General features: G+C 41.7%; 2 protein-coding genes across 9 annotated transcripts in view; one reads left to right on the forward strand and one right to left on the reverse strand.

Annotated features, from left to right (window-relative positions):
• SDCCAG8 (SHH signaling and ciliogenesis regulator SDCCAG8) overlaps nt 1-6,545 on the forward strand; it is a 268,342-nt gene extending 261,797 nt beyond the window's left edge. For all 5 annotated transcript variants that reach the window (XM_036863025.1, XM_036863052.1, XM_036863043.1 and 2 more), the window contains one exon: nt 4,273-6,545. In XM_036863025.1, coding sequence (XP_036718920.1) covers nt 4,273-4,324 — 52 coding nt within the window. In that variant the 3' untranslated portion in view covers nt 4,325-6,545. The remainder of the gene's footprint in view (nt 1-4,272) is intronic.
• AKT3 (AKT serine/threonine kinase 3) overlaps nt 6,265-27,719 on the reverse strand; it is a 392,845-nt gene continuing 371,390 nt past the window's right edge. For all 4 annotated transcript variants that reach the window (XM_036863102.1, XM_036863094.1, XM_036863086.1 and 1 more), the window contains 2 exons: nt 15,849-15,951; nt 6,265-9,806 (listed from right to left, as the gene is read on the reverse strand). In XM_036863102.1, the coding sequence (XP_036718997.1) occupies nt 9,721-9,806; nt 15,849-15,951 (189 nt within the window). In that variant the 3' untranslated portion in view covers nt 6,265-9,720. The remainder of the gene's footprint in view (nt 9,807-15,848; nt 15,952-27,719) is intronic.

Below are 27,719 nucleotides of genomic sequence, written 5' to 3' on the forward strand. Positions count from 1 at the left end.
TCCGGCTCTGACCGCTCCTGTCTGTGCACAGGGCTCCCTGCATCCCCCCCACGTTGCAAGTCCCGAGTCCAGATCGAGCTGCTGCTTTCCAGGAAGCTAAAGCGTCATTGTCCTCACTTTCTTTCTGCAAGGAAGTCTTTCCTGCCTCTACCGTTGTGTTTTTCTGGCTTCTGTAGTTCTCTTCCGATGTTGGAGCCCAGGGGCAGCAAAGCCAGGCCCCAGAGTCCAGGGAAAATGGAGCCTGAACTCTGCCTGCCACAGAGCTTTCATTGTCAGAGACCCAGCCAGGCAGCCGGGAGGAGGGAAGAATAAATCGAGGATCTGTGGTGGCGACCTTGCCGTGAACTCCTGCCCGTTTGGCAGCTGTGCTGGCCGGAGGGGTACGCAGCTCAGCCAGAGCTCCGGTGACTCGCGTGGGGCGGAGGCAGGCCTCTCCTGACCTGCAGTTCGCGACCTTGAGCCCCGTGCTGGGTGGAGAGCTGCCTTCTTAACAGGCCAGTGGTCATGTCTGAGGCCACGTTTCCACAAAGCTCTGCAGGGGACTGGTGAGGACGAATTGGTGACCGCCCATAGGTCACATGGCTGATTTATTCCAGGTTGCCCGATATATCTGATTCCTACTTAATCCCACAAATATCAAACGCGGTTGCTCTTTCACTAAGCTGGTTGGAATAGCATTAAAAAGAGCCTGGACTTTGAGGTCAAACGGCCTGGGTTCAAATCTCAGTTCTGGACCCACTTCAGGTAAGTTTTTCGCTTCCACATTGCTCAGTTTCTGGTTTAAAAAAAATGGTAATAGAACCAGCTTCCTTTTAAAACGGAGCTCTCTGCATTACAGGGCCCAGAAGAGATGACCGTCCAGCAGGGTAGCACTGAGATCGCTGGAGGCTTGAAAGGGCCCCTTGGAGAAATCATTTAGCATCCTTTTTGCACAGATGGAAAAATCAGGCCCAGAGGAGTTTAGTGACTAGAACTGGCAAATAAATGGGCAGGGAAATGAACTTCCAGAGAGGCTGGTATTCATCCCCTGGGCCGTGGGCTGCATAGAAGGGGGAGGGAGGCCCCTCTCCCCCGGGGCAGCAGCCTGGAGCTGGGCCCCAGCTGAGAGAGCCGCAGAGCAGTGGCCTGGCTCGCAAAGTGGGGACACGTGGAGGAGGGTACTGGTGGCTTCCCTGGAGCTCTGTCAGCTGAGGCCAAGCTTTGAAATGCCCCAGATAGAGGTTGGGGGAGGGATTCTATCTTCTTTCTTGAGTTAAAAATAGATGCTTTTCTGACAGAGGTATGAGGAACAGGTCCTTTTTTTTTTTTTTTTTTTTTTTTCACCTGGCCACACAGAGATGGAAAACGTACAAATGAGCAAGGGAAAGAGCAAGAAGGAGGGATATTCCATTGGGAGGGGCTGCTAAGAGGCCGGGTGGAGATGCACAGAGAAGAGACAGATGATGGAGACGTGGGGCAGGCCGAACTGTGAGCATCCGTACGCGTAGGGCCTAGCTGGTGCCGTGACGTCCCTGGGCTGCAGGCTTGGGAACAAAGCCGCAGAGAAGGTGCGGCTGGACCTTGCAGCGTGGTTGCTTGGGGAACAATTCAGGTCACCCAGAGAGACTCGTTTTTTAAACTCTGAATTTAAAGTTCGGAAACAAATTAGACACACAAGTCAGGGTTTGTGGAGAGAAGGCTCTGTTAGGGTCTAAAACGAGAACAAAGAAAACGGGTCACTGATAGCGGGCTTGCAGTTGGGGAGCATTTATATTGTCTGTGGACAGCACTTCAGAAGACCAGCTGCCAGTGTGCTCTCAGCCCTCCTCAATCTGGAGGGCAGCCACTGACACCTGCAGATGCGGCCACACCACCCAGGGGGTCCACAGCAAGGGGCCTTGGTGACAGGTGTGATGGTCCAGGGACGGCAACATGGTGGCTGAGGGCTCAAGCCACGGTTCACACCGCTGTGTCCCATCGGCACACACACCCTCGTCTCCCTTACAGCCCGACCTCACGGTGTCCACACTGGTGTGGGCAGTGAACCAGCCTTCTGGAAATAGGCATAGCTAATGTCCCTAAGAAGTGATGGTAGACGAGCCAGATTTTGGCAGTGACTAAAGATTCTGTCTCTCTGGACATGCTCCCTGCCTAAGGGGAAGAACTGAGAAACATTCTTTACTAAACATCCAGACGTCCAAGGGTGACACCGAGAGCTGTTTAGCAGGAAGACAGGGACATAACAGGGTACATGATTCATTCAGTCACATCTGCTGAATGCTCACGACGGGTCGGGCAGTGAACAGTAGTACTGTGATATGAAAGTGAGGAGGAACGCAGGGCTTTGCACCAAAACCAAATGAAAGAGAAAACCAACGGAGCCCGGGAGAGGAATGTGGGCTGACCCCTGGGCAAGTGCCAGCAGGGAATGGGCCGGGCGATGGGCAGTTCCTGGCGTGAACCGCGAAGACTCACGTGAGAACTGCCCGTTTCCTGGAGCTTGGTTTTAAAAAAATCCCACAGTACATTTCCCGTCTACTTCAGGTCTTTACTGTTCTGTGTTGTGCATGTTACAGGTATGTGTCTTTTCTACCTCAAGTTCAGTTAAATTTTTTTTTTTTTTTTGAAACGTGCCTATTGCAGTTTATGCTTATTCTCGTATTCAAAGACGCCCTCGAATCTCTAAAGTTAGACAGTAAGCCACCATTTCCAGAGCACCCGGTGGGCAGGCAGCCTGCCTGTCTGTGGGACGGGAGGGTCATTCAAGCCAGTCATTCACTGGATCAGTTCAGTCAGGACCGGAAGGCAAATCAGCTCTTGGAGATCCTGTGTTTGATGGGCAAATGGAGCTGGCGGCAACCTCTGAGGACAGGGGGCGCCCTTTCTGCAGTGGCAGGGCCCTGGGGCTCCCTGGCTTCCTTGTGCTGCTCCAGGAGCCCCATGGGCGCCACGGAAGAGGGTCCATCCACCTCCCAAACCCCCAGAGAGATGCACACAGACACCACTCACTTCCTCACCACGCCCGGGGCCCCCACTGTCTGAGAGCAGGGGCTGCACACCATACTCTAATTGCCCTGTGTCGAAACCCACAGAATTGCTCACTAAAAAGTCATGAGTGTCTCACATACACTGGGAAATCTACTTGAAATGTAAACGTTTCCTCATTTTTTAAAAAAGATAACAGGCTGATTTTCATATTTTTTTCGTGCAAACTCTGATCTTGGACACGCTGATCACTCGTTGTCCTGTCTTGGAAATCCTCCACAAGTAATCGTGGCTTAAGTTGGGTAGACAAGAGCCCTCTCTAGTTCAGGAAATCTCTGTTGGGGAGTGCAGAGCCCACTTGTTTCTCTTGAAGATGATTCTCACCCAGCCAGAGACCAGATGGGGGCCCGTGTCCCTGCATTACATTCCAATTCATCTCTTGAAGTGAAAACTGGGATTTGGTAGTTATCATTCTAGCCCTCTGTCTAGTCCCTACCATCTTAGTGACTTCACACTCCTGGAGGGCAAAGACCATGTCTTAGTCATCTTCCCACACAGTACACAGTAGGTACTCGAGAAATGTCCTGTGCAATGTCACTATTTCCAGTGGTTTCTGACACCACTTCCTGACGTGGGTTAGACTACTTTGAACAGACGCATCCGCTAGGGCAGGCAGCAGTATTCAGTACTTTCCTAACTTGCGACTCCCTCAACCCAATTTTCATGAGCTAGTTTTGAAACATTTATTCCTGTTTAAAACTAGGAGACGACATACACTAAATTCCCTCTTCCAGCATGTGGTAGGTGGTTTCCATGTGAAAAATGCCTTAATATATGTTAAAACACATTGTCTGCATCTAAACATTTGGAGGTGTTAGCTTGTTATCATTTTACCAGGAATTTCTTAGGGACACTTGGTCTATCCACATCCTGTTTTTTTGTCTAGTTTTACTCACTGTAATGTCTGAGCAATTTTCAGTAAACAGATTCTGGCACGAATCAGTGTCTCCTTTCTCCTGTCCACGGAGCAAGAGATGGCCCTTTAGCTGTGTCCTGTCATCAGACCACCCTTATTTAAGAGACACACAGAGATCTGGAATATAGCTTGTTTTCAGATTTAAAGCATTAAAAGAGTTCACCTTATATTCCTACAAACTTTTCATACAATTGGTTACGTACAATTTCTACATTTTTTGCATAAGAACTCTCTACAAAAACTTAGACAGCGGTAACTAAACCAGTGAGAAGACAAATCACATTGAAGAACATGATCTATTTAAACTTACTTTTTATTATCATTTTTTCCAGTTACCCAGCATGCCACAATCTGATTGCTGACCTGGATGAAACAGTGAAATAAATGATTTACAAAGAGATATTTACATTCATCTGATTTATACGTAAGATGCCACAATGCACCGCGACCTTCCCAGTGGACCCCACCTTAGACTGCGGCGGGCTGCATGGTCACCGCCACATTCGCTGCCGAGCGGTCCCTGCAGGATGGATGGGCTGGAGCTGAAGTCTGACACTAGATGAGGAGACCTCCTGGTGTATGTTTTCAGAAAAGGCTTGAAGTTATTATGTTTTTATATCTGCTCATTTGTATGCTCTGTTACACATGTGAATTTCAATAAATGAATTTTTTGAAGACTTGAAATGTTTCCTTTTTATCTTATAGTGATGAAAAAAACACACCAAAAAAAGGCACATATTTTAACTAGGCTAAAGGGTATTAAGGACCAAACCTTTCTTCCTGCCATTCATGTTTCTTTCCCTCTTGGTGAGATCTATATATATTATCCTTCAACTTTATTTGCTTTTAATCAACATCCCACAAGACTCCATTATTTATCATCCTGCTAATTTGTGCACAATCAGAAGACACCAGGAAGCACTAGGCATTATCCTCTCCACTCTGTTAACAACAAAAACAGACAAAAAGCATCTTTGGCTTGGTGGTGTCATGTGTCTTCTTCAGTATGCAGTAATTGAGAGGAGCCTAAAAATGTACTCAGTGAAATTACAAAATTTACTTAGAGTTCTATCAAACATCTGTACACAGATCATCATTTTAGTTTAACATAGTATCTCTACTATACACAATTAAGCCCTCAAGTGCTTTAAAGTAATAAAAATGGGCACTGAAAGTGTTGTGTTGTCCTTGAGGATGACAGTGGAACACTAAGGGCAAGGCTGCAGTGGGGACAGGTCCCTGACCGCAGGCTGTTCTCTCTGGCACAGATCTGCCATTATCATCACATCACACCCTCCTCCTCCTCTTCCTCATCACGGCCTCTCAGAGGGATGTGGATTAGGCTCTGGAGGCGGTGGGATGACACACCCGCAGAGACCATTGAGTCTCTTGAGCATGCACAAGGGTCAAGCTTGAAAGAATAGAACTTCTATTCAGATTCAGAAGTTTTTTTGATTTCATCAAGTGTGCTAGACATAAAGGTTGTCACATAAGATATATTAATTGTCCCTAATTCTGTTTCAGGAACAGTAAATAAATTACACAATATTCTAAAAATAGCACCTTTAAAGAATTATAGAGGTCACTTTATGTTAGCCTCCTGGATCTGTCAACCCCAGTGGTTTTGAGAGAAGAGCACATGTGAGAATGCCCTCCCGTTTGGCTGTGTGACATACACATACATGCTTGACCAACTTTGGTCCCAAAGCCGTTCCTCTATCATCTGGCTTAGTCACAGGAGCAAAGCCAAGTTTCTACGATAGTATATAGGTTTATGAGGTAAAATCAGAAAAATGACCCTAGGTAAATCAGACTGTAGTCCAACCATCCTACCCATCTATTACCCACGTTTCACTTGGTTAATTTGCCATGACGTTTTAAAAATATACTCTAAGAAAGGAAGTATGCAGCGCAACACATTATCAGGAAGACACTACTGATGAGCTACATTCCTTAAGAATTCTGGGTCCAAACCACCTGGAGTGAGGACTATTAGGGGCTTAACAAATCTCAAAAAATACCTATTCTATCATCTCCAGCTTCACAGATCTCTCCTAAACCCATTGTTGGGAAGTCAGCATCCCCCCTTTGGAAGCAGCCCTTCATCAAAGTTTGTACAGTTGCATTACTGCCATTTTATTGAAGTAATAAAATAAATCTTGTGTGTGTTTTGAGCTACAAGAAATTTACATACTTTCCTGTCACATTTTATATAGAACGGGTTAATACCAGGTGACGCTATTAATCTTTTTTTTTAGAAAAGAAGAATGTTTAATTTTCTGAGATTACAGAACCACATCCAACAACAATAAACAGAGAAGTAGCAGATTGACATAGTGCTTTATTTAAGCTGTCTGTACGAAGGAAAATAATGTGCATCCCTATCATATACGTGTAAAAATACTAAGGATGTACAGTGTACAAAAACAGTTTCTTGTAGTTATTTCACATCCTTGTGGGTCATATACTTAAGGAAATAAACAGTTTTAGTATGACCAACAGTAATAGTAATACAGTTTCTTGGGTTCATAGTTGCGTCTGCTTAAAATCCTTAACCAGATGACTAGATCTTGCGCGGATCTAATGAAAGAACTAGCAAGGTCAAGAAATGTCACAAACTATAAAGCTACAGGGAGGTAATTCAATTACCAATTTAGAGGTTTTCTTTTTATTTAAATAAATACTTTACATTTCATGCTTGCCTGTAATGCACTACCAGGAGCAAGATAAGGAAATTCTACTGTAGACAGTACGAACAGTAGCAGCAAAGTGTGTACACTGAGGTGTAGTAGAAAGACCCTGCAGTTAGTAAGGAAGGCCCTTACTTTGTACTCTAAGAGAAGCAAGTGGCCCCTGCAAGAACAGTCAGCTTTAAGAAGCTGGAAATCAGGTATGGGAAATGGAAAACACTGGAATAATGCTATGTAGTTAGTGTGGAAAGCAAAGCTGTGAGCAGCCCTGCCGAAAATCCAAGCAGAGACGGCCAGTTTCCTCCAAGATGGCTGCATCATGGTAAGAGGCAGACTTCAAGGAAGTTGGTACAGGAAGGAGTCTGCAAAGCCTGAACTTCTGCTGTTCTGACAGAGTGACTCCAGGGCCAGGCCTTTCCGTCCACCAGAATCCGAAACTTCAGCTATGGGCAGACATGAGGGAAGTTTTAGAATCTCCTTCCACACACATTTCTGTTTTTCTATTGTTTTTCCATGCCAGCTGACTGAGATCAGGGAGTGAAAGTAAGGGATTCTTAAAATCAAAGCCAACAACACACCCCGTGTGACGCTAACAGAATCTCGGAGGGGATATGGGACTAAGCCCCGGGCACCAGCTGGGGACGGAGAGCCAGCTGTGCAGAGTGGCCAGCCTGAGGCACAGTCAACGCTGTCATTAATCCTTAGGAAGTGTCCTTGGCCAAGGTCATGGAAATCACCTTAAGATTTGAGGGGGGGGGGGAAACAACCCAAAACTATCCGTGTGCTTAGTGTATGGTGTACTTTCCCTCTGAAGAAATGAATGCTCTGAACACCAGCCAGTCTCAGCTTTCCTCTCTTCCTCTCACCTGTTTCTTTTTTATATAATGGATGCAAGACAACTTACAGGACATACCTTCTAGTCTACTTTCTTGTCAAAGTGAAACATTCAACATAATTCCAAGTGAAAAAAAAAAAAAAGTTGAGCTATATGTGTAAGTAAGAATGAACTACCATTTTACTGTAACTTCCTACTCAGTACTAAGGATGAACTTCACTCAGGTAGAAATATGAAAAATTAGGATAAAATCTATGTCTGAATATGTCTTAGCTGCCTTAGTAAAATGCCCTTTAACCCCCTGTCAGTCCCAGTGGTCCACCCACTGCCAGCAGTGGTTTCATATCTGTAAACCCACACTTCCAGCGTCAAGAGGCTAAGACATCTGCATATGAATATGATTCATCCTACTTAGAAAGTCACTTGCTCTTTCATACAATGCAATCATAACACTACGTCATGCTGTAGTCTTCCATTTGGGAGCTGTCAGATAGTTTAACTAAAGTACATCTCCACGATGGCTCCATGGAGTCAGGAGCCCCCTGGACTTCATAGGCTGCTTTGGAAAATGTCAGCTCCTAGCACCAAAGGGTTTAATCTGAAGATCATCATTAATGAAAGAGAAAGATGAGGTTTGCATACATGTCCCCTTTCAGTGAGAAATGTCGGAATTGGAGGACATGAGTATATACAGAAAAAGAAAAGTTGGAGGTGTTCTTTTTTGTTTTGTTTTTTCCCTGATGGCTTAATTCAGTGATAAATGTACCATGATCAGAATAAACACACCAGGTCCTTATCCTTTACTGCCCACTTCGTAAATACTTGAGATGTGTTCATTTTGCCAAGTAAAGTTCATTTCTTATCATCCAGGTCTCAATTTTCTTCATTACATTATGTTGCCAGGCCATCATAATATTTCAATTCTCAAAAGAGCAAATATAACATCCATTTGCTTCAACCCCTTGGCATGGATAGTTGGGGATTTCTCATTTTTAGCACCAAGGGGTTAAATGACAGCATCTCTTCTCCTAAAGCCAAATTCTAATCTATATGTACAATTTCAGAGCCTCATCAAAATTTTTTTTACATAGGAGAAAAAGTGCATGATTCTCATCGGCGTGTACATTCCTTGCACATAGGTCAAAAGAAACTGCAGTAAGTCTGTTTTATGTTAAGTTGGAGCTGCATTTGCTAACATGACATACAATTCTCATCACTAAAAAATAAATACTACTGCAACATAAACAAAATCATAAAAGGACATTCAAAGTTTTAACATCCGAGAAAAAGCTAATTCACGTAGAACTGAAAGTAAAAAATTAAAACAAATAAGGCAAACACCTGTTTACCTTGGTGTACAAATTTTGGTGAAAAGCAGGATCATTACACCTGTCTACATTCTTCAGCCATCAGAGGTGATAATATCAAGAAGGGAAAAAGGTTTCCAAGCACAGGGGAAATAAAACGCTCTCTGGTGCAAATCATATCATAGACCCTTTAAGTGACCTACTCTGCTGTGCATACGCTTCCTTCCTTGGTCGAACAATGTTCCTTTGCCAACAACTGCCTGTGAAATCTGGACATCCACATGTAATACCAGGCTTCCTCTGCAGTATCGAATAAGAATTTAAATTTATAAATGTATATATCTATCTTAATAGTTGTTCATTCCTTCTCTCAAATGCTTCCTAATGAATTCCAGTAGGATCTTACTGATACATAACCTATTTTACGCACTGATCTGATATGCTTTACTAAAATTTTGCATATGCACATCACCACGCTTCCACAATTGCTTGTTCTGAATTATAAACTAAATCTTCTTAGTCTAATTAGTTTTTGATTTATCGTCTAGAAAGTTAAAAAATGTACCTAGAATCGTTTAGCCTTCACTGTTAGGGAAAAACAAAAATTAAAAGACCAAAAGATGACAGTTGGTGCACAAATGAACAATGGTGGGCTCATGACTTCCAAAGATTGTAAAATTACCTCTTAAAGTTGCTATAATAGTAAGACAGTAGCAGCAACAGCATGAGACCTTAGACTGAGATACAATATCATGCAAAAACAAAAGTCGAGTATGTCTGCATATATGTGTGTTCTCATGTGGGTGAAAGGCGGCGAGGGGCGAAGACCTTGGACTGGTCTGGGATGTCTGAAGGTGCTCCTGCATTTGTAAGAGCTAGGACTGCTGTGATGTCCAGGAATCATTTTCAGTCACAAATCTAAGATGACAGTGAAGTAGCAGAAGAGACTCATTCTCGCCCGCTCGCGGAGTAGGAGAACTGAGGGAAGTGCGGCCGCCTCTCATTGTCCATGCAATCCATACCGTCCTCATCATCTGCGGGCAGGAAACAGCTGTTTTAATTTTACATTAATGTTTTGCAACATAATCTCTGCTCTATATAGTTCTAACCCCTAACGTAATAAAGATTAACGGAGGCAATAGCTCCCAGAAACTTATGTTTATCAATAAAACATAGGATGGACACACTTATTTCAAAAACTTTCTCACTTTCAAATACATGACCTATGAAGAAATAATACTATCAAATCATCTCCTTCAAGACACTAACATTCCAAGGCTCAAACTGTGAAAAACTATTGAAGAAGACAAGATTTTTAAAAATAAAAAGGAACAAATGATCTTCAATAACCTTCACTTTCATGAAAACATGCACGTCAAAATTACAAAGTCAAAGAATCCTAAGGCACCCAAAGTATCTGCCTAGAATCCAGTATCAATCTGTCTTCAGATGCTTGCATTTCTTCTTCATGGTGCTTTAGGTGTGATTGCAAAATAAAGCTTATTACGATTCCATTTCCTTTGAGCCCTTGATTACATGTTTAAGATTTTACATTCTTTATTCTACATCTAATATCTGCCTTAACTCACTGTTCCTAATTTTCCTATGATAAAACTTTAATGTAGAATAAAGAGAATAAGTCAAGGAAAGAGAGGGAAAGAGGCCAGCATCTAAGTATTAGTTCATCAGGAAACAAATGGGGAGACTTGAAAGGCACGGAAAGAGACTATTTCCATTTAAGCTGCTCCTCCCTTTCCTCTTCCCTGTTTTCTTGCATTTGAAAGGTTACAAAGGATCACCCAACCTCTTCCCATAACTATTCTGATGATTAAAATCTTGCAGTGTCAGAATGCTCTTCCTTATATGTGTCATGAATTCAGTCGCTCAGTCCACAACGTTCCCTGTGCATCTGTTCTGGGCTCTGCGCGAAGGCCCTCCCTGTGTCCTCGGGGCTCACCCCACTAAACCCCTCTGCTCCACTTGCGGTGCCTTTGGTCATATGCTGTGCTACAGGAAATAAGCGAGAGTCTTTCAAATACCCAAGCTTCTTCAAGCAAAATAATTCCACTTCCTCAAATTCATATAGGAAGTACATTACCAATTCTTTTAATTTTCCAACCTCTCCAGGGAGCATCAATTTCATGTAATAGGAGAAGGAATACAGGCCAGACCCCACTGCATCACGGGCACTGACCCTGTTACACAGAAAGGATGATGCTTTGCATTCCTCTGAAGAATAACAAACATTCATGCTCTTTTCTCACTGTTCTTTTCAGTATTCTATTTTTAATAGAAGATTCTAGAAATGGGATCAAGTTGCTAACCAAACTTTGTAGTCTTGAATGTACCAGAAAGTATCACTGTATTAGGTGGGACTCCATCTAACAAGTAGCATTTGAGGCTCCCTGCTCCATGTAAACCTCCCTCCTGCAAACAGACCTTTTAAACTATAGTCCTCATTTCCAGATAGTACTGTGATTTGGGGAAATCTCTGCCTCCTTATAAAATACCAGTTAGGTACCAAGCAAACCATCTTTTAGGTCAAACACCTTCCGCAGTATTTTCAGATATACTAAAGATGGTAGGAGCTGTGGATGGCATATAAAACCTCTGCAAAACTCTAAAAACTCTCTAGGGGAAAGGCAGCTAAAATCTTAATGTTCAGACTCTGACACATGCCAATCACATTTCAAAGGAATAGTTTTCCCCGCTGGCAGCTTTGTTTTGCTGGGTGTGTTTCTGCACAGCGAACAGACAGCACATGTGGGAAGCCTGGTGTTGTCCGCCAGAGAAGGGCTTGCCCAGCTCGCTGGGCTGCCACCAGGCCTTGCACCAGGGCAGGGAGGCCTGAAGCCCAGGGCAGCCTGGCTCTCGACAGGAGGAGGGGTTGAGTTTCCTTTCCAAGGAGTATTGTTGCTATGAGGCTGCAGTGTCAGCTGAAAGTTAAAAGAGAATCTTCATTCTGTCACTTTAGTAACAAATTAATCCCATTTCCGAACGTAAATCTAAATCTTGTTGATAACCATGTGAGGGCCCCGCATCTGCATCTTCTTTAAAGTCAATTATATCACCCTCTCCCTCCATCTCCCTCCTGTTCTTCTGAGCTTGGCAGTAGTGAGGGGCAAGTCTCTGATCATGGCCCCAAGAGGAGCTGAGAGTTGGGAAGGCGCTGGGGCAGGAATGAGGGTTTCCCCTGGGCCCTCAGTGCTGTGCAGGCCAGCGGGGCTGTGGAAGGAGGAGAGCTGGATGCAAGTGACAGCTGACAGGACAGCCGGCTGCCCCAGCCAGGCCTTCACACCCAGTCAACGTATATAAATACGTTCCTGCACTGAAGGAAGGTTCAGAGGGAACAGTGATGATGATGGACATGAACTATGCAAAAAACCCCAAAGAGCACGCATCCGGGAAAAGAAAACGGTGATCAACCCTACATTCTACATCTGAATCCCTGGATCCAGGCAGCATTAGCTGCCCAACTTCCTTAGAACATTTAACCAAACTAATTATACGGCAGCAAAAGCTACTAGGAGCTCAAACAAATCCTCTTCTTCTCTAAGAGGAGGGCAGAGGACCATTAATGGATATGATGCAAGACGACACATTCCAAAATCTGTTCAATTAATTAACACCAGTGAGGAAAATCTGGCATGTTACTGCAGCTGTTTGTAAAAAAGGAACATTTGCCTTTCTAACTGCTGATTTGTTCTAAAAAATAACTCCATTCTGTTTTATAAAAGCAAGGTGGCAAGTGGGAAGACAATCGCTAACTTAATGGTCCTACTGTGGGTTTTTATGAACAAAACCTCTGTGCTTTTAGCAGCTTGAGAGCTGCAGTGGTCTCTCACCAGCAACACTATTCAAAGCTGCAAGAAGAAAAGATTATGTCAAATGTAATCACAGTTCAAGGCTTCACAGATTTTCCTTTGATCTGCCTCTTAAGGGGATTTAGGATATACCCAGGGATCATCCAAGAGAAAACACTGCCCTTGTGCCCTGGAAGAACCCAGGGGCTGCAGTCCACAATTACTGAGGCTACTCCCTAAGGCAGGAGCCCAGCCCCGCGGCCTGGTGCTGGGAGCCGCAAAGGACAGGCTGCTGGTGTCCACACCTTGGCCTCAGCCCACCTGCTGAGCTCTTTCCCCTGATTTTTCTCTCTAGAAACCCTGAATTGGAAAATAAGTTGGCAGGTCCACAGGGTCCTCCTGCCTCTAGATTGTGGTACACGCTGTCAGTCTAGATGATGCTTGCTGGATGCACGTTTTTGGGCCACCTAGGGCCCAGTATCAGGGCAGGGCCACGCCTCACTGCTAGCATGATATTTTAGTAGTCCCTCCCCCATCCCCATCCCCATGTCCACTCTTTTTTGCTAGGTATTTACCTACCATCATCCTTCACATAGTGGGTCACAGAACAAAGAACACTGTGGATTGGTTAACCTGATGCTTAAATAAAATTAAAAATAGGGTTATTTAAACCTATAGAGAACTCTGGGTGCCTTTCCTAAAGAGATGGCTTCTCAGGCACACACAGGGGAAAGACGGGGCTCCTGGAGATGATCAGCCCTGCACTCCCCTTTGACCTGTCACATTCCAGAGCTAGTGAGGGGCACAGCCAGGACACAAAGCAGGGTCTAAGTCCAGGGCTTTCTTCAATCCCATCATTCTCTTCCACACTGGGATTTTACTTTTAACTTTTTGGAGTAAAATATGCACTCATGGCTTTGCATTTATTTACACAGCCTACCTATTTCTATGACTTTCAAAATAGCACATTTAGTTTGTCCTAAGAATTAGAATCCACAAATACCAAAAGCTCTATTTAACTTCGCAAAGCTCCCTGTGAAATCACGTGAGGAGGTAAGCCAGACACAGATTCTGGGCTGTGACGGGCAACAGCACTGCCTGGAGAGAGTCGGGCCTCCTTCTGGCCCTGAAACCACCAGGCCTCGCCATAATCCGCTTATTTACTCATTTAACACATATTCACTGAATACCTATGCTGAGCCAGGTACCTAACTCGGAGCTGGGGTTAGCAGTGAACAAGACAAACCAAATCCTTCTCAGAGCTACTGCATTCAAGCTGGAGAAACAGACAGTAAACAAAGAGACAAGTTAACCAGAAGAATACCAGCAAGTAAAGGTGTCAATGTAGAGAATTGGGGCGGGGGGGGGGCGGGGGTGGTGATGGGGTCTGATGGACTGCACTGTTTTTAAGGTCGGGAGGCTAAAGAAAGCTTTCTGATAAAGTGACATTTAAAGAGATCTGAAGGACAAGTAAGAATTTATTCATGCATATGTCTGGGAAAAGAGAATTCTAGGCAGAGAAGAGTAAACACACAGTACCAAGGCACAGCGAGGCACAGCGAGGCGTGTTCGAGGTGGGGCTGGAACCCAGGGACTGTGGAGAAGATGGACAGGATGAGGTCTGAGAGGAGGATGGGACCAGATCTGACACAGCCGTGCAGCCAGTGTGAGCAGCTGCCTTTAGAGAGCAGCAGTGGGGCCCCTGGAAGGTTGGAAGCAGGGGAACGATGTGGTCTGATTACAATTAAGGTTATATCCAAACGATGAGACTCTAGGGTGGGAAGTACTCCTAGGCCAGTCCAACAACTCAGTGGTGTCGCCCAGAATTTCTGACAATTGTATCACCACAGCCCGCGCTGGGCCAGGGGAAACCATGCCAAGGCTATGCCCACTGCTCCTACTCAGACGGTCCTTAGCAGATTGCCCACAACTCCACAGGCTTCCTAACATCATCTTCAACTCTCAGAGATCCTGATTCTAGCAGTGAAGCCCTCACCCACCACTGGTGACAAACCATGAGCAGTGCTTCAACATACTGCCCTTTCACAGCTTAACCTGGGCATCGTTGGCCAAGCTGTAACTCCTGCTCCTGACTACAGCTAACACTAACTGCGGGGCTTAGGGAAGCTCAACTTCTCTCTGGGTTTTAATTTCTTCCCTTATAAAATGAAAGTTAAGAGGCTCTTAACCTCTTGCAAGTCTAAGGAAAGAAAAGTGCATATGCACACATAGTTATATTTTTCATGTCACAGGGTTCACAGTCCCTCTTTTTGTCAGGCCCTGGGTCTCAGGTTAAAAACTCTTGGCCTAGATGACTCCTAGTTTGCCTGTCAATGCTGTAATCAACTGACTACATCCGCAGTTGAAACAGCACTTCAATCTTCCCTCTCATGGATTCTCAGTGTAAATTAGCACTATCAACTAATCTGCCTTTTAAAAAGGAAAGAGAGGAGAAGGAATGTAGGAAAGGATATAATAAAAAAGAAAAGGAGAAAAAAACTAAAATGATGTTATTGTGAGCCAAAAGATGTGTGACTGAAGAAATCTTTTAGCTATCCAAATGTGTCCCTGAAACTCAATTTTATCCTTACTCCTTAACTAATGATGACAGAATGCAGACCTCTGTCAGCATATGAGAATGTTTATAAATTATATAACAACCTTTTCTTCCCTTTAAGTGAAAGGTCTTCACCAAAGTGTAGGGCACACACTAGTACATGTGGAATGATTTTAAGTGGTGCATGAATGTATAGTTTTAATAGATATGTAATTTAATTTATAATATCAAAAATTACTAGCAAACCAAATTATGTCTTCACAGATATTATTGCTTAAGACACAGCTAAGTAAAAAAGAGTGATTCAGTTTAAAGTGAATTTAAAAACTACTAAGTAAGCAGGAGACCAGAATTAGCAAAATTTTGAAGGTGGTGTCTGAATGAGCAGTGGGAAACGTGGGAGGTCTTCATTTCAGAATCCTTTCAGCTGATGTCAAAATAATCTATTAGGGAATAGTAAGGAAGGGCTAGTTAGTCTATAATTTAGTCTATAATTCTCAACTCTACAATTTTTCCATATATAATTTTTTTTTACTCAAAAAAACTTTTCTCTTAGCTACCTGTATTTAGATATTTCCACATTGAAAACCCCATGTCCTTAAATGGAACAGAATAAGTCACTGTGGAATTTGACCTTGAAAATATCCAGTTAAAAAAAATGGCTGTTTTCTTCAATTGCATTAGAACATGATCAATTTCCTTCTAGATTTACTTACACTTTTCAGGCGGTGTTATTGTAATAGTCTGAGCTGTAAATTCTTCATCAAAGTATCTGGTGTCTGTCTCAGATGTTACTTGAGGCTTAAAAGGAGGTACAAGCTGTAAGAAGCAAAAGAGTACTGTTAACAGACTTCAGTTTAGGAAAATTCATTTCTAGGATAAAATTAGAGAGCAAATACTAAATGAATAGTGCAAGAGGCTAGACTGCTCAGTGACTGTGTAAGGTAGATGTGGTATTTGGCTTCACAGTCAAGACCTGGTTGCTCTATATAATATTTGAGGGATTGTGTGAAACAGAATAATTGAGAACCAAAGAACAGGGTGCTTCCATCTCCTGGCTATTGTAAATAGAGCTGCAGTGAACATTGTGGTACATGACTCTTTTTGAATTATGGTTTTCTCAGGGTATATGCCCAGTAGTGGGATTGCTGGGCCATATGGTAGTTCTATTTTTAGTTTTTTAAGGAACCACCTAAGTGTCCATCGACAGATGAATGGATAAAGAAGATGTGGTACATATATACAATAGAATATTACTCAGCTATAAAAAGAAACAAAATTGAGTTATTTGTAGTGAGGTGGATGGACCTAGAGACTGTCATACAGAGTGAAGTAAGTCAGAAAGAAAAAAACAAATACCGTATGCTAACACATATATATGGAATCTAAAAAAAAAATAAAGGTTCTGCACAACCTAGGGGCAGGACAGGAATAAAGACGCAGATGTAGAGAATGGACTTGAGGACACGAGGAGGGGAAGGGTAAGCTGGGACGAAGTGAGAGAGTGGCATGGACTTATATATACACTACCAAACGTAAAATAGATAGCTAGTGTGAAGCAGCCGCATAGCACAGGGAGATCACCTGGGTGCTTTGTGACCACCTAGAGGGGTGGGATAGGGAGGGTGGGAGGGAGATGCAAGAGGGAGGAGATATGGGGATATATGTATATGTATAGCTGATTCACTTTGTTATAAAGCAGAAACTAACACACCATTGTAAAGCAATTATACTCCAATAAAGATGTTTAAAAAAAAAAAGCAAAAAACAAAAAATAGGGTGGGAAGAGGATACTGAAAAGTCTGTCCTAATATTTTTTCCTAGTAGAATACATACAAAACCAATGGATTTGGGCTGCTGAAACAAAACGTAGGCTCTTCCTAGTGCAGGAAAAGCACAACCTTGCTGGCTCTCTCTAGCTCTTCCTGGTGCCTAGCTGAACAGGTTATTATTAAAAGTGCAATTTAATAACATAGTTGTTACCTACACAGTTGTTACGTAGATCACAGATTGAGTGCTGCCTCTATACTTGGCAAAGAAATATAACTCTGCTTGCTTGAAACCCTCTGGAACAGGGGTTCTTGGCAGCCCCCGAAGTGACGTGCAAACGTTTTGTCCATAGATTTTATCCTGTTCCTCAAAGGGAACCATGACCCAAAAGATTAAGAGTAACTGCTCTAGGGTTGAGAGAACTGGACTCATTCGCCTCTGACCAGCAGCAGGCATTGGGTGGGGGAAAGTCTTGGGGTGCTGAAGATTACAGAAGCCTGAGCCACGTGAACCTCCACTTCCCCTATCTCTGCTGGCTGGGAGCGACAGGAACCAGGAGGGGGCTCCTGGTTCTCAGGGCTCCAGCCTCACAGGTGAGAGCCTACGGGTTTCTTTTTAACATAGGAAGCCCAGACTCAGGGCGTGGAGTCAGAGTATGTGCTCTGACGAATACCATTCAGGTAGAAAAATGGAAAACACAGTGACAGAAATTAGTATATTTTATAAACATTTTACAGAAACAAATACACAACTGGCATCATTCAATGAATTTTCCGCTGTTACTGTCACCAAATTTATGTTAAATAAGACAAAAATCTTTAAATTATTCTCCAATGTTTTTTTTAATTCATGCTATTTTATTTATTTATTTTTACATCTTTATTCGAGTATAATTGCTTTATAATGTTGTGTTAGTTTCTGCTGTACAACAAAGTGAATCAGCTATATGTATACATATATCCCCATATCCCCTCCCTCTTGTGTCTCCCTCCCACCCTCCCTATCCCACCCCTCTAGGTGGTCACAAAGCACCGAGCTGATCTCCCTGTGCTATGCAGCAGCTTCCCACTAGCCATCCATTTTACATTTGGTAGTGTATATACGTCAATGCTACTCTCTCACTTCATCCCAGCTTCCCATTCCCCCCGTGTCCTCAAGTAAGTTCTCTACGTCTGATTCTTTATTCCTGCCCTGCCACTAGGTTCATCAGTACCGTTTTTTTATATTCCACATTATGCATTAGCATACGGTATTTGTTTTTCACTTTGACTTACCTCACTCTGTATGATAGACTCTAGGTCCATCCACCTCACTACAGATAACTCAATTTTGTTCCTTTTAATGACTGTCTAATATTCCATTGTATATATGTGCCACATCTTCTTTATCCATTCATCTGTCAAAGGACATTCAGGTTGCTTCCATGTCCTGGCTATTGTAAATACAGCTGCAATGAACATTGTGGTACATGACTCTTTTTGAATTATGGTTTTCTCAGGGTATATGCCCAGTAGTGGGATTGCTGGGTCATATGGTAGTTCTATTTTTAGTTTTTTAAGGAACCTCCATACTGTTCTCCATAGTGGCTGTATCAATTTACATTCCCACCAACAGTGCAAGAGGGTTCCCTTTTCTCCACACCGTCTCCAGCATTTATTGTTGGTAGATTTTTTGATGATGGCCATTCTGACTGGTGTGAGGTGATACCTCATTGTAGTTTTCATTTGCATTTCTCTAATGATTAGTGATGTTGAGCATCTTTCCATGTATTTATTGGCAATCTGTATATCTTCTTTGGAGAAATGTCTACTTAGGTCTTCTGCCCATTTTTGGATTGGGTTGTTTGCTTTTTTGATATTGGGCTACATGAGCTGCTTGTATATTTTGGAGATTAATCCTTTGTCAGTTGCTTCATTTGCAGATATTTTCTCCCATTCTGAGGGTTGTCTTTTCGTCTTGTTTATGGTTTCCTTTGCTGTGCAAAAGCTTTTAGGTTTCATTAGGTCCCATTTGTTTATTTCTGTTTTTATTTCCATTTCTCTAGGAGGTGGGTCAAAAAGGATCTTGCTGTCATTTATGTCATAGAGTGTTCTGCCTATGTTTTCCTCTAAGAGTTTTATAGTGTCTGGCCTTACATTTAGGTCTTTAATCCATTTTGAGTTTATTTTTGTGTACGGTGTTAGGAAGTGTTCTAATTTCATTCATTTATATGTAGCTGTTCAGTTTTCCCAGTACCACTTATTGAAGAAGCTGTCTTTTCTCCATTGTATATTTTTGCCTCCTTTGTCAAAGATAAGGTGACCATATGTGCGTGGGTTTATCTCTGGGCTTTCTATCCTGTTCCACTGATCTATATTTCTGTTTTTGTGCCCCTACCATACTGTCTTGATTACTGTAGCTTTGTAGTATAGTCTGGAGTCAGGGAGGCTGATTCCTCCAGCTCCGTTTTTCTTTCTCAAGATTGCTTTGGCTATTCGGGGTCTTTTGTGTTTCCATACAAATTGTAAAATTTCTTGTTCTAGTTCTGTGAAAAATGCCATTGGCATTTGATAGGGATTGCACTGAATCTTTAGATTGCTTTGGGTAGTACAGTCATTTTCACAATGTTGATTCTTCCAATCCAAAAACACGGTATATCTCTCCATCTGTTTGTACTGTCTTTAATTTCTTTCATCAGTGTCATATAGTTTTCTGCATACAGGTGTTTTGCCTCCTTAGGTAGGTTTATTCTTAGGTATTTTATTCTTTTTGTTGCAATGGTGAATGGGATTGTTTCCTTGATTTCTCTTTCTGACCTTTCATTGTTAGTGTATAGGAATGCAAGAGATTGCTGTGCATTAATTTTGTATCCTGCTACTTTACCAAATTCATTGATTAACTCTAGTAGTTTTCTGGTGGCATCTTTAGGATTTTCAGACTATGTTTTAGAAAACCAAGGGGTGAGCAGAATTAAAAGCATTTTTTCGAAATAAAGGACCACATTTCAGTTTACAGCACATGTTACAAAGCATTTTAAATTTCTTTTCTTTTTAACATTCTTTCTCTATGTCTCCAGTACACAGATATTCTAAAGTCTCTATCATTAGCAATCACTTTTTTGGGAACTGAAACAAATTCAGGTTCCACTGATGAGCTGTAATCGCTGCTAAGGTACCAGAACACGTTTGTAGCTGCTCTGTTAGGATGACTGGAAACAAGCAAGCAATTCACTCCACTGATGGAAATCTTCCCTCTTCCATTCATTCAAAAGCTCATTCTCACACTGCTTTGTTTTTCTTCAAGACTTTTCAACATCTGACACATATACACATGCACCACCATTACACCTCCTTCCCAATAAAATAAAAGTTCCACAAGAGCAATGATTTTTAAAGTCCCTCACCGGCATCATACACATGCACACACACTAACGATGATAGTGACGGGAGAATTTTTGGTTTTCCTTTTACAAAACTGAGGGATAACTGCCTCTCTGGCAGGCAAGTAGGAGACTGGGATTCTGGTTGTGACTTTCTTTCTGATTCACCATTCTACAAATGTTCAAAAAATAGGTCTCATCCTTTCAATAAAAAAAAATTAACCACAAGAAATTCTTTGAGCAGAAATGGGCTTCTATTGGACATGTGGAGTAGGTCTTGCTTACCTCTGCCCACCCTTCCCATCTGGTTCCTTCTGATGGCAGAAATGTAAATCTTAAATCTGCCTTCAAGTTAGGGGATAGCTGTTATTTTTTTAGATGAGAGAGAGAATGGTCACCTGAAACTTTAAAAAAAACTGAAAGAAATCTTTAAACAGTTTTCAAAAGATTACAGGGAGCTTAAACTAGTCTTTGTTCAAATGTCATGATACTACATTTACCTGACCTCCTCTCTCAAACAGCTGCCCTCCACATTATTCTATCCTCACACTGCTTTATTTTTCTTTAAAAGACTTTTCAACATCTGACACATACATACCTATATATACACGTGCAAAATACATGTGTATTGTCATTACACCTCCTCCCCAGTAAAATATAAGTTCCACAAGGGTAAGTACTTTTAAAGAATAGTTTTATGATTGACATACAATAAACTGCACACATATCTTAAGAGTGTACAAAAAAAGAGTATACAATTTGATGTTTTGACATATGTATATACCCATCACTTGTAGATATTTTCTCATAAACCTATGTAATCCTGTTCTCTCTTCTATCCCCTTGCAGGCAATAGCTCACCTGCTTTCTGCCATGAGTGATTTGTTTATATTTTCTTGACTTTTACGTATTTGGAATCAAATAGTATGTATCCTTCGTCTGGTTTCTTTCACTTAGCATGATTATTTTGACACTCCCACATCACTGTTTGTATCAATAGCTCATCCATTTTACTGTTGGGTAATATTCCATCATACAGATGTACCTCAATTTGTTTATCCATTCACCTCTCCATGGACTTCTGGGTTGCTTCTAGTTTGGGGCTATAACAAATAAAGCTTCTAGGAATCTTTATGCCCAAGTCTTTCCCAAAGTAGTTGCATTGCTGCATGTTCCTATCAACAGCAAAGAAGAGTCCTAGTTGTTCCACAGTCTTGCCAACATTGTTTTATTCTAATATGTTTTATTCTATATTCTAATACGTGGTGGTATTTCACTATGTTTTAATTTATATTTCTCTAGTGAATAATCAATCACCTTTATCACAAGTTTATTTCTTCTTTGATCAAGTGTCTTCTCAAATATTTGCCCTTTTTTTTCCTTCTCATTAGGTTTAGAGAGTTCTTTATACACTCTGTATGCATGTTCTTTATCAGATTTGTGATTTGTGGCTACTCTCTTCATTCTCTTATCTGCGACTTTTGAAGAATACACATTCTTAATTTTGAGAAAGTCTGATCTATTACTTTTTTTCTATGGATCATGCTTTGTCCTTGTCTAAGAAATCTCTGCATAACCTAATACCACAAAGATTTTTCTCCTGTATGTTCAGAACTATAATACATTTGGAGTTAATTTCATATATACTGCAAATTATTTTTTTTAATATGGATGTCCAATTGTTTCAGCACCAATTGAACTATCTTTATACTTTTATTGAAAGTCAATTAACCATATATATGTGAGTCTCTTTCCAGATTTTCTATTGTGTTGTATTGATCTCTTTGCCCAACTTTATGGTGAATAAAGATGTTATCTCTTCATTAACAAGCTCTCTTGATTTGATTACTGTGAGTTAATAATAAGTCTTGAAGTCAGGTAGGTACGCCCTCCAACTTCATTTTTTTGTCAAGTTGTTCTGGCTTTTTAAAGTCCTCTACATTTCATATGAATTTTAGAATCAACCTAATAATCTCTACAGAATAACCTCCTAGGGTCTTGATTAGGGTTGTGCTGAATTTATCTATCAATTTTGAGAGAACTAACATCTTAAAAATATTGAGTGTTCTAGATCATGAACACAGTATATCTTTCCATTGCTTTAGGCTGTTTTTAACTTCTCCCAACAATTATTTTAGTTTTCAGTATAAAGGTCTTTCAAATCTTGTCAAAGGCATCCCTAGAAGAGACCTTCAAGATGGCAGAGGAGTAAAGACGTGGAGATCACCTTCTTCCCCAGAAATACATCAAAAATACATCTACATGTGGAACGACTCCTACAGAACACCTACTGAATGCTGGCAGAAGACCTCAGACTTCCCAAAAGGCAAGAAAATCCCCACATACCTGGGTAGGGCAAAAGAAAAAAGAAAAACAAGAGACAAAAGAATAGGGAACCTCTGGGAGGGAGCTGTGAAGGAGGAAGTTTCCACACACTAGGAAGCCCCTTCACTGGTGGAGACAAGGGGTGGGCAGGGGGGAAGCTTCGGAGCCACGGAAGAGAGCGCAGCAACAGGCGTGCAGAGGGCAAAGTGGAGAGATTCCTGCACAAAGGATCGGTGTCAACCAGCACTCACCAACCTGAGACGCTTGTCTGCTCACCCACCGGGGCGGGTGGGGGCTGGGAGCTGAGGCTTGGGCTTCACAGGTCAGATCCCATGGAGAGGACTGGGGTTGGCTGCGTGAACACAGCCTGAAGGGGGCTAGTGCATGACAGCTAGCCGGAAGAGAGTCTGAGAAAAAGTCTGGACCTGCCGGAGAGGCAAGAGACCATTGTTTCAGGGTGCGCAAGGAGAGGGCATTCAGAGCACCACCTAAACGAGCTCCAGAGATGGGTGCGAGCCATGGCTATCAGCTCAGACCCCAGAGGCGGGCATGAACCGCTAATGCTGCTGCCGCTGCCACTAAGAATCCTGTGTGCAACCACAGGTCACTACCCACACCCCCCTGGGAGCCTGTGCAGCCCGCCACTGCCAGGGTCCTGTGATCCAAGGACAACTTTCCCGGGAAAACACACAGTGCACCTCAGGCTGTTGCAATGTCACGCTAGCCTCTGCCGCCACAGGCTCGCCCCACAATCCAATTATGACTACCATACCCCTCCCTCTCCCTGGCCTGAGTGAGCAAAAAAGCCCTCATCAGCTGCTGATTTAACCCTCTCCTGTCTGGGTGGGGAACAGACTCCTGAGGTCAGCCTACACCCAGAGGCAGGGTCAAAACCAAAGCTGAACCCCAGGAGCTGTGTGGACAAAGAAGAGAAAGGGAAATTTCTCTGTGCAGCCTCAGGAGGAGTGGATTAAATCCCTACAATCAACTTGATAAACCCTGCATCTGTGGAATACCTGAATAGACAACCAATGTTCCCCAAATTGAGGTGGTGGACTTTGGGAGCAACTGTAGACTTAGGGTTTGCTTTCTGCATCTAATTGGTTTCTGGTTTTATTTTTATCTTAGTTTAGTTTTTAGTGCTTAATATCATTGGTGGATTTGTTAATTGGTTTGGTTGCTCTGTTCCTTTTTTAATTTTTAATTTTTTGATTTTTTTGATTTTTTTCCCCCTTTTCTCTTTTTGTGAGTGTGTATGTGTATGCTTCTTTGTGTGATTTTGTCTGTTTAGGTTTGCTCTTACCACATGTCCTAGAGTTCCGTCTGTTATTTATTTTTTTTCTTTTCTTTCTTTCTTCCTTTTCTTCTGAGCCATGCAGCTGGCAGGGTCTTGGTCCTCCGGCCGGGTGTCAGACCTGAGCCTCTGAGGTGGGAGGGCCGAGTCCAGGACACTGGACCACCAGAAACCTCCCAGCCCCACGTGATATCAATTGGCGAGAGCTCTCCCCGAGATCTTCGTCTCAACACTAATACCCAGCTCCACCAACGGCCAGCAAGCTCCAGTGCAGAAGGCCCCATGCCAAAAAACTAGGAAGACAGGAACATAACCCCACCCATTAGCAGAGAGGCTGCCTGAAGTCATACTAAGTTCACAGACACCCCAAAACACACCACCGGATGCAGCCCTGCCCACCAGAAGGACAAGATGCAGCCCCACCCAACAGAACACAGGTATCAGTCCCCTCCACCAGGAAGCATACACAAGTCACTGAACCAACCTCACCCACTGGGGGCAGACACCAAAAATAATGGGAACTACCAACCTGCAGCCTGTGAAAAGGAGACCCCAAACACACTAAGTAAAATGACAAGACAGAGAAATATGCAGCAAATGAAGGCGCAAGGTAAAAACACACCAGACCAAACGAATGAAGAGGAAATAGGCGGTCCACCTGAAAAAGGATTCAGAGTAATGATAGTGAAGATGATCCAAAATCTCGGAAATAGAATGGAGAAAATACAAGAAGTGTTTAACAATGACCGAGAAGAACTAAAGAGCAAACAAACAATGATGAATCAACACAATAAATGAAATTAAAAATACTCTAGAAGGAATCAATAGCAGAATAACTGAGGCAGAAGAATGGATAAGTGACCTGGAAGATAAAATAGTGGAAAAAACTGCCGCAGAGCAGAATAAAGAAAAAAGAATGAAAAGAATTGAGGACAGTCTCAGAGGTCTCTGGGACAATATTAAAAGCACCAACATTCAAATTACAGGGGTCCCAGAAGAAGAAGAGATAAAGAAAGTGCCTGAGAAAATATTTGAAGAGATTATAGTTGAAAACTTCTCTAACATGGGAAAGGAAATAGTCAATCAAGTCAAGGAAGCACAGAGAGTCCCATACAGGATAAATCCAAGGAGAAACATGCCAAGACACATATTAATCAAACTATCAAAAACTAAATTCAAAGAAAAAATATTAAAAGCAGCAAGGGAAAAGCAACAAATAACATACAAGGGAATCCCCATAAGGTTAACAGCTGATCTTTCAGCAGAAACTCTGCAAGCCAGAAGGGAGTGGCAAGACATATTTAAAGTGACGAAAGGGAAAAACCTACAACCAAGATTACTCTACCCAGCAAGGATCTCATTCAGATTCAACAGAGAAATTAAAACCTTTGCAGACAAGCAAAAGTTAAGAAAATTCAGCACCACCAAACTAGCTTTACAACAAATGCTAAAGGAACTTCTCTAGGCAGGAAACACAAAAGAAGGAAAAGACCTACAATAACAAACCCAAAACAGTTAAGAAAATAATAGGAACATACATATTGATAATTACCTTAAATGTAAGTGGATTACATGCTCCAACCAAAACAAACATATTAGCTGAATGGATTCAAAAACAAGACCTGTATATATGATGTCTACAAGAGACCCACATCAGATGTAGAGACACATACAGACTGAAAGTGAAGGGATGGAAAAAGATATTCCATGCAAATGGAAATCAAAAGGAAGCTGGAGTAGCAATACTCATATCAGATGAAATAGACTTTAAAGAAAAGACTATTACAAGAGACAAAGAAAGACACTACATAATGATCAAGTGATCAATCCAAGAAGAAGCTATAACAGTTGTAAATATTTATGTACCCAACATAGGAGCACCTCAATACATAAGGCAAATGCTAACAGCCATAAAGGGGAAATGGACAGTAGCACAATAATAGTAGAGGACTTTAACATCCCATTTTCACCAATGGGTAGATCATCCCAAATGAAAATAAGTAAGGAAACACAAGCTTTAAAAGTCACATTAGATCAGACGGACTTAATTGATATTTATAGGACATCCCATCCAAAAACAACAGAATATACTTTCTTCTCAAGTGCTCATGGAACATTCTCCAGGACAGATCATATCATGGGCCACAAATCAAGCGCTGGTACACTTAAGAAAACTGAAATCATATCAAGTATCTTTTCCAACCACAACACTATGAGACTAGATATGAATTCAGGAAAAAAACTGTTAAAAATACAAACACATGAAGGCTAAACAATATGCTACTAAATAACTAAAAGATCACTGAAGAAATTGAAGAGGAAATAAAAAAATAGCTAGAAACAAATCACAATGAAAACACAATAACCCAAAACCTATGGGATGCAGCAAAAGCAGTTCTAAGAGGGAAGTTTACAGCAATACAATCCTACCTCAAGAAACAAAAAACATCTCAAATAAACAACCTAACCTTACACCTAAAGCAATTAGAGAAAGAACCAAAAAAACCCCAAAGTTAGCAGAAGGAAAGAAATCATAAAGATTAGATAAAAAATAAATGAAAAAGAAATGAAGGAAATGATAGCAAAGATCAATAAAACTAAAAGCTGGTTCTTTGAGAAGATAATCAAAATTGATAAACCATTAGCCAGACTCATCAAGAAAAAAAGGGAGAAGACTCAATCAACAGAAATAGAAATGAAAAAGGAGAAGTAAAAACTGACACTGCAGAAATACAAAGGATCATGAAAGACTACTACAAACAACTATATGCCAGTAAAATGGACAACCTGGAAGAAATGGACAAATTCTTAGAGAAGTACAACCTTCGAAGACTGAACCAGGAAGAAATAGAAAATATGAACAGATCAATCACAAGCACTGAAATTGAAACTGTGATTAAAAATCTTCCAACAAAAGCCCAGGACCAGATGGTTTCACAGGTGAATTCTATCAAACATTTAGAGAAGAACTAACACCCATCCTTCTCAAACTCTTCCAAAATATAGCAGAGGGAGGAACACTCCCAAACTCATTCTATGAGGCCATCACCCTGATACCAAAACCAGACAGAGATGCCACACACACACACAAAAAAACTACAGGCCAATATCACTGATGAACATAGATGCAAAGATCCTCAACAAAATACTGGCAAACAGAATCCAAAAGTACATAAAAGATCATACACCATGATCAAGTGGGGTTTATCCCAGGAATGCAAGGATTCTTCAATATACGCAAATCAATCAATGTGATACACCATATTAATTAACTGAAGGATAAAAACCACATGATCATCTCAATAGATGCAAAAAAGCTTTTGACAAAATTCAACACTGATTTATGATAAAAACCCTCCAGAAAGTGGGCATAAAGGGAACCTACCTCAACATAATAAAGGCCATATATGACAAACCCACAGCCAACATCATTCTCAGTGGTGAAAAACTGAAACCATTTCCTCTAACATCAGGAACAAGACAAGGTTGCCCACTCTCACCACTATTATTCAACATAGTTTTGGAAGTTTTAGCCACAGCAATCAGAGAAGAAAGAGAAATAAAAGGAATCCAAATCAGAAAAGAAGAAGTAAAACTATCACTGTTTGCAGATGACATGATACTATACATGGAGAATCCTAAAGATGCTATCAGAGAACTACCAGAGCTAATCAATCAATTTTGTAAAGTAGCAGGATACAAAATTAATGCACAGAAATCTCTTGTATTCCTATACTAATGCCAGAAAATCAGAAAGAGAAATTAAGGAAACACTCCAATTTACCATTGCAACAAAAAGAATAAAATACCTAGGAATAAACCTACTTAAGGAGACAAATG

The sequence above is a fragment of the Balaenoptera musculus genome, chromosome 1, assembly GCF_009873245.2.
Source record: "Balaenoptera musculus isolate JJ_BM4_2016_0621 chromosome 1, mBalMus1.pri.v3, whole genome shotgun sequence".
Classification (NCBI taxonomy): Eukaryota; Metazoa; Chordata; class Mammalia; order Artiodactyla; family Balaenopteridae; genus Balaenoptera; species Balaenoptera musculus.